The sequence below is a fragment of the Hemiscyllium ocellatum genome, chromosome 15, assembly GCF_020745735.1.
Source record: "Hemiscyllium ocellatum isolate sHemOce1 chromosome 15, sHemOce1.pat.X.cur, whole genome shotgun sequence".
Lineage (NCBI taxonomy): Eukaryota > Metazoa > Chordata > Chondrichthyes > Orectolobiformes > Hemiscylliidae > Hemiscyllium > Hemiscyllium ocellatum.
The window spans coordinates 56,691,949-56,698,965 of NC_083415.1; the positions used below are offsets into that span (position 1 = coordinate 56,691,949).

Sequence of the window (7,017 nt, forward strand, 5' to 3'; positions counted from 1 at the left end):
TAGGGCACGTCAGGGAGCCCAGCACTGAGGGCTGAATCAAATCCACTTCCTCAATTATTCCAGCCACGGTGGCTCACTATACATAGAGGCAAGTTGATAACGTGCTGAGAGACGGCTGCAGTGACTGGCAATGCCTTCTTTCAGATGGGCAATGAGACAGCTGTTGTAGCTGCATAGTCAAGCCAATGGGCAAGATTACTCTGCACTGACCAAAGAACAGAAGAGATCACCACCCAAAGTGTCAATCACCATCGTCCTTCAACCATAGTCACCTAGGCATGAATCTTACCTCCCACGTACAGGGTGGCACAGTGCCTCATAGTTAGTACTGCTGCCTCACAGTGCCAAGGGCCTGGGTTTGATTCCAAACTTGAGTGACTGACTGTGTGGAGTTTGCACGTTCTCCCCGTGTCTGCGTGGGTTTCCTCCGGGTACTCCTGTTTCCTCCCACAGTCCAAAGATGTGCAGGTTAGATGGATTGGCCATGCTAAATTGCCCATAGTGTGCAGGGATATGTAGGTTAGGTGTACTAGTCAGGAGAAATGTAGAGTAATAGGGTAGGGAAATGGGTCCGGGTGGGTTACTCTTCAGAGGGTCGGTGTAGACTTGTTGGGCCAAATGGCCTGTTTCCACAATGTAGGGATTCTATGATTCAAACTGCAAAGACTTCATTGGTTTGGGCGTTTCTTCAGGATGGAAGGTGGTCACATACCCAAGGGCTCTCCAGATAACCAGTGGGACATCCATCATGCCAACTCAAAGGGTATGCTGGGTGCACTGACTCTCACAACCGAGAATCACCAGCTGACAACACGGGAAAATGACAACACCGCAGCGACCAGTGGTATAAGGCTTGGCAGCATCAAAATAAAAACAATCCATCCCGACACTGGGTTGATTCAGCTTGGCACTCATTGCACAGCCTGCCTTGACCGAATGTCCTGTTCTGCTATTGGCAGAGGTGCCATCTGAAGACCCCGACTGCCCCCCACCATCTGAAACGCACTGCTACCTGTCCGTCAGCTTTCACAGATGGAAGGACGCCAGGTATTCTTGAAGTGTGGCTCCTGTCGTAGCACAGTGAAGACAAGCAGCTCACACCACACACGGCCAGCAAACATGATACTGCACATGTATGTTGGCAAAGAGCTAAACACAGGCTGAGTGGAACTCCCCAACTTTTCATCAAAACAGTACCACAGATCTATTTTTGCGTAATCTTGAAGGGAGGTGGAGTTTTCAGTATAATGGCTCCTCAAAACAGCACGTTTGACAGAGCAGCACTCTCTCAGGTAGGCCCTGGAACATCAGCGAGCGAGAGATGGACCAAACTCTCACGACACCCAAACACCTTGTGGCAACGCAGCTCCAGATTTGGGCTTTCAGCCGAAACTAATACGATAATAACAGAATAGTACAGCACAAGAGGAGGCCATTTGAAACAACGGTTTGTTGCCTCTCTCAAAGAGAACCCAATCAGACCCATTCGTGCCCTTCCCTCTCATTTGCACATTTGTTTTTCCCCTGCCCACCAAGTCCCTATCGCTATTTTCAAAGTTACCAGTGAATCTGCCTCCACCAGCTATTCAGGCAGTGCATCGCAGATAAAATTATCTAAAAACTTTTCATGTCACTCAACCTAGTTCCAGAGTGGGGACTCTGGGTGTAATTCAGGACCTCCTCCCAACCATAGAGGGTGGCACGGTGGCTTAGTGGTTAGCACTGCTACCTCACAGCACCAGGGTCCTAGGTTCGATTCCAGCCTCGGTGACGGTCTGTGTGGAGTTTGCACATTCTCCCCGTAACTGCGTGTGTTTCCTCTGGGTGTTCCAGTTTCCTCTCACAGCCCAAAGATGTGCAGGTTAGATGAATTGGCCATGGTAAATTGCCAAATAGTGTCACATGGATGTGCAGGCTGGGTGGGTTAGCCATGAGAAATGTGGGGTTAGATTAGATTAGACTTAGATTAGACTTACAGTGTGGAAACAGGTCCTTCGGCCCAACAAGTCCACACCGACCCGCCGAAGCGCAACCCACCCATACCCATACGGGCAATTTAGCATGGCCAATTTACCTGACCCGCACATCTTTGGACTGTGGGAGGAAACCGGAGCACCCGGAGGAAACCCACGCAGACACGGGGAGAACGTGCAAACTCCACACAGTCAGTCGCCTGAGTCAGGAGTTGAACCCGGGTCTCAGGCGCTGTGAGGCAGCAGTGCTAACCACTGTGCCACCGTGACGCCCACATCCGTTATAGGATGTGGGCCTGGTTGGGATGCTCTTTGGAATGTCAGAGCAGACTTGATGGGCTGAATAGCCTGCTCCCACACTGAAGGGATTATATGATTCTATAACAAGCCTGAATTAATCTTTTTCAGAACATTGTAGAGTCAACTCGATATCACTGGCTCAATCCTTTACAAAATTAATCCATTTGATGCTGTCTATATTGCCAGTGTAAATTACACCATCGAGTCTGGAATGGATCAAATGCCCTCCTTTCATGGTGTCATGGCCCAATGATGGAGCTCTCGTGGCACAGTGCGTAGAGTCCCAGCCTCTGAGCCAGGAGCTTCAACTGCCAGCTCCACTCTGGGACTCGGAGGCCGAGGGAGACACATTCGGAAAGCAGCCAAACAGGTGGAGGATCAACCTGTAAAGCCTTCCAACACATGCTGCTGACTGACAGGAACAGTGAGAGAAATTCCTCGTCAGCTATGTGGGAGCAAGAAATCAGAGCCTCAGCCATTCCTGTTCATAGCTCCGTGCTGCAACAGGTATGTAACATTCGCTGTTACCACAGGAACTCAGTGTTTGTGTTTGTGGGTGTAAGAGAGAGAAAGAGATAGATAGATAGATAGATAGTTAAAGATAGAGAGACAGAGAGACAGAGAGACAGAGAGACAGAGAGAGACAGAGAGAGACAGAGAGAGTTGGAGAGAAGGGGGGGAGCAAGGGGAGGGGGAGGGGGAGACAGAGAGAGAGAAAAACAAAGCTCGGATGGCCTGGTGACCAGCAGGAATCAGACTGGTGCTAACGACACAGGGTTCGATTCTGATTCTGACTGCAGTGCAGTTGCCTCTGCTGTGGTTGGACACCAGGGTTTTGAGAGTTGGGCCTTCGGACAGAGAATGCGAAGAGGAGATGCCAACTCCAATGGCAATAGGGTTTCCAATATTGAGGAACGTGGCAAAAAAAATCAAGATCTTCCTCCAGCATTAATCAGAATAAGTACAGCACTGTTCGCTACCAGACAAGGATTATTTGGCATGTCAGAAGAACGATGGGGCCCAATGGTCTCCAATGCTGCCAGCTTCCATTTTGTAATTACTGCTTCAAATCTAGGCATTCCCTTCAAGATGCACTTCAAATTAGGTAGCTACGTAGGTGAAATGAATCACCAGTCCCAATATAACAGCATGGCATGAATGAGTGCCTGTGTGTCGGGGTGGGGGGGGAGAGAGAGTTGAGGCAGGGGGGAGGGGGGAAGGAACACAAGATAAAGTCCGAATGTAGGGTTGGGGTTAGCAATAATTTAAGGCCAGCCACAAACTCAGCCAGCTGAGTTCACAAATATCAACAAAATAAGGAACAGGAAGAGAATTCTCAATTCACATTCCAAATTAAAATGTCACAATCAAGATGAGACATGTCCACATGTAACACTGAAACAAAACAAACACACGCACAAAGAAATGACTGCCCTTCCTTTCAGTGTTTGCTAAACACATTCAGATCCCTGCAATTATATCTGACTGAGATGATGTCAATCCACACCCAGTTTCTTCCCCTTCACATCACCCCCCCCACCCCCACTGCACCAAGAGACAATTAGTGTCCCTGAGAGAGAAGAGGGGAGTGCGGCAAGAGGAAGATGGAGGTTTTGAGATATTCCTCATGTCGAGTCAAACAAAGCATTGTTTTTTTAGTCTGAACCTCCTCTTCTACAGCCAACACATTTCCAATCCCACCCCCACCCCCACCCAGAACACCCTGCCAACAACTATCGACCAGGACGTGTTTCTCTGCAGAAGACCACAATCCTAGCTGCGATTTCCATACAATCCCAACTTTCAGAAGGCAGTTTCAATGATGCATTGCTATGCGCACGCTTCCCTTTGGCATCCAGAACATTCTTGCAGTTGGTAATGTGGGGAAATCCTGTGAGGTAATAAAACCTCTCCTGTCAATGGGTTTGACAGTGGAAGAGAAGAGAGAGGTGACCACAATCACCCCACGTCAGACAGATTACAGAATTCCCCAACACGGCTCACTCCGGGGTGCTTCCACAGAGTCCGCACATCGTGTACATTACTGACAGCAGCCAATGTTATCACAGCTAAACATCAGATAACGTGCTATTTGTAACATCGATGAGTTACCTTAGGAAAATTACCCCTTTTTCCAGTTTGCTTGCTTACATACACATTATCTTCTGTACCAACAGTATTTGGACATTCAGGTAAAATGCTTCCTCCATCAGAGTCCCATGGCACCACCCACGCTCCCTCCCCAAGGGTTCTAAGCCACACAGGGTTCTATGAGTATCTGCTGACCTCCCCCTGTCCTTCCAAACACTCGGCTTAAACAGTCATCCTTTCAGTGCCAGCTTAAGAAGCATGGGGCTCTTCCAGCACAGTGGTGGTGTCCCTACCTCTGAGACAGGAGACCTGGGCTCAAGTCTCACCTGCTCCAGAGGTGTGTAAAAATATCTCAGAGCAGGTTGATTAGAAAATACCAAGAGAAGAAGCATTGCTAAGCTATCCAACAATGTGAATCCTCACCGGTCAGTTAGATCCCATCGTCATTCTGAGTCTACAAGCTTTCTGGCAAGAATGACTTGATGATATTCCAGAGCCAGAGGTCAGGAAGACCCTCTCTATCCCGGGAGCAGCTGTGATGGTGTGTGCAAGACCATAAACCCGATCCCAAAAACAGCCAATTCACTGGAGAACAGAGGGACTAGACCTGGAGATGTTCCTGGTCTTTACTGATCTGTAGCAGACTGAAAAATACATTTTCAATGTCACACTACAGGCAGGTTACAGCAGGTTTCTAGAATCTGTTAACCTAGCCCCCTCCATAATAACAGTCATCAATGCAGTGCGGTATAATTAACACCCAGGTACTGTATGAATCAGGCTAAATTACTCATATGTCGGGAGTTTGTGCATAGCCAATCTCTTTCAGCAACTTTTCTCAAATCCAAACATTTTCAGCAACATAGCAATCCCCCCTCCCAATAAAAAACACATCCATTTATTCAATCCCTGTGGGCCTGATCGACCATTCAAACTGGGACTATTGATAAAGGGTTTAGGATCAAAGTCAATGGGATTACAGGAAGGTGCCTGTGCCTGGTTCCCAGTGTTTGGATACGGATTATAGACAAATCTAATTCGCTTTTTTTAAAAAAAAAGTAATTGCAAATTTCCACCCTTCCTGAAGGTTTGTGTGTGTGTGTGTGTGTGGGGGGGGGGGGGTTGTTTTTAAAAATCTTAATTAGAAAGCACTGTTCACGAGACACAAACACTGACAAATGGAAAACAACTTCATGGGAGACCGACTGGGACTACATGAAGGTTTAACGATATAAAATGTGGCAACTTGCGGATTCCGGGGGGGGGGGTTAAAACTTGGGGACTGAGAGCAGGAAACCCTCCTGTTGCTAACAAGGCAACAAAAGAATGTACCAGAAAATTGCGAACTCCCGGGGGCCAACTGGATATATTCGGACCAATTTCACTTAAACGCGAAAAAATATAGCAAAACAGGAATACCTCTCTACTCGGTTACTTTTTGGTTACACACGTAACAAAGGTTACAGGGAGGAGGGGAAGAACTGCACAATATTCACAGACTGCCCGAAATCTACCCTGAATCCAACAACACCGACTCCTTTCTGCTTTCCAGAACACAGTCCAACTCATCCCCAAGTTTTTATAAAGGGATTTCACTGAACATAATCCAGGAGGAGGAAAAATAAATGCTTGGAAGAAAATACAAACCAAGGGTTGCTTGCAAACTCTCAAATTTAGAATCGGTTAAAAAAGTTTTTTTTTTAAAAAAGAAATACAATCCAAATGCAGCACCAGACTTTTAAAAAGCAGCATTTCTCTTACCTCTCAGCCATTTTTGTTACATAGCGAGCGGAGGACGTGTGTTACTGGCAGCGCTGAGCGAGAACACTCCAGCCCAGCTTCTGAACAGTGTCGCGGATGTGAAATGTGATCCTGCCGCCTCGCCAGGGGGAAATAACCCACACAGGCATGGAAGAGGCACAAAGAACCAACTGCCAGAGATCCAGCACTTGCAGAGGAGAAGCTGTACAGTATTGGGTGAAAGAAAACATCATTAAGTCAGTCACTGCTCCCCTCTGCTGGTGGGGAAGATTGAGCTCTTGTTTAAAAATAACATCCATTCAGCAACAGGTTAGAACTGAAATATAGCTGCATGCGCTCTATTCACTCTTGGGATGTGAGTGTCAGTGACTGGGCCAGCATTTATTGCCCAGGAGACAGTGAGGACTGCAGATGCTGGAGGTCAGAGTCGGTAGATGTGAAGCTGGAAGAGGTCAGACAGCCTCCAAGGAGCAGGAGAGTCAACGTTTCAGGGCGAGACCCTTCAGAATAAAGGGTTTCGGGGCAAAACGTTACCTTTCCTGCTCCTCGGATGCTGTCTGACCTGCTGTGCTCTTCCAGCTTCACGTCTATTGCCCATCCCTAATTGCCCCTTGAGAAGATGGTGGTGAGCTGCCTTCTTGAACCACTCTAGTCCCTGTGCTGTAGGTAGACCCCACAATGCCCTGAGAGAGGGCATTCCAGGATTTTGTCCCAGTGTATGTTTCCAAGTTGGGATGGTGAGTGGCTTGGAGGGGAACTAGCAGGTGACTGTATTTCCATGTATCTGCTGCTCTTGTCCTTCCAGATGGAAGTGCTCATGGGTTTGGAAGGTGCTGCCTGAGGATCTTTGGTGAATTTGCATGGTGTACCTTGTAGATGGTACACACTGCTG

At 47.8% G+C, this 7,017-nt stretch overlaps 1 protein-coding gene across 1 annotated transcript in view; it reads right to left on the reverse strand.

Annotated features, from left to right (window-relative positions):
• Positions 1 to 6,257, reverse strand: part of arhgap46b (Rho GTPase activating protein 46b) — a 212,502-nt gene extending 206,245 nt beyond the window's left edge. Inside the window, exon 1 of the mRNA XM_060836506.1 lies at positions 6,126 to 6,257. Within this exon, the coding sequence (XP_060692489.1) occupies positions 6,126 to 6,136 (11 nt within the window). The 5' untranslated portion in view covers positions 6,137 to 6,257. The remainder of the gene's footprint in view (positions 1 to 6,125) is intronic.
• Between the last annotated feature and the right edge of the window lie 760 nt (positions 6,258 to 7,017).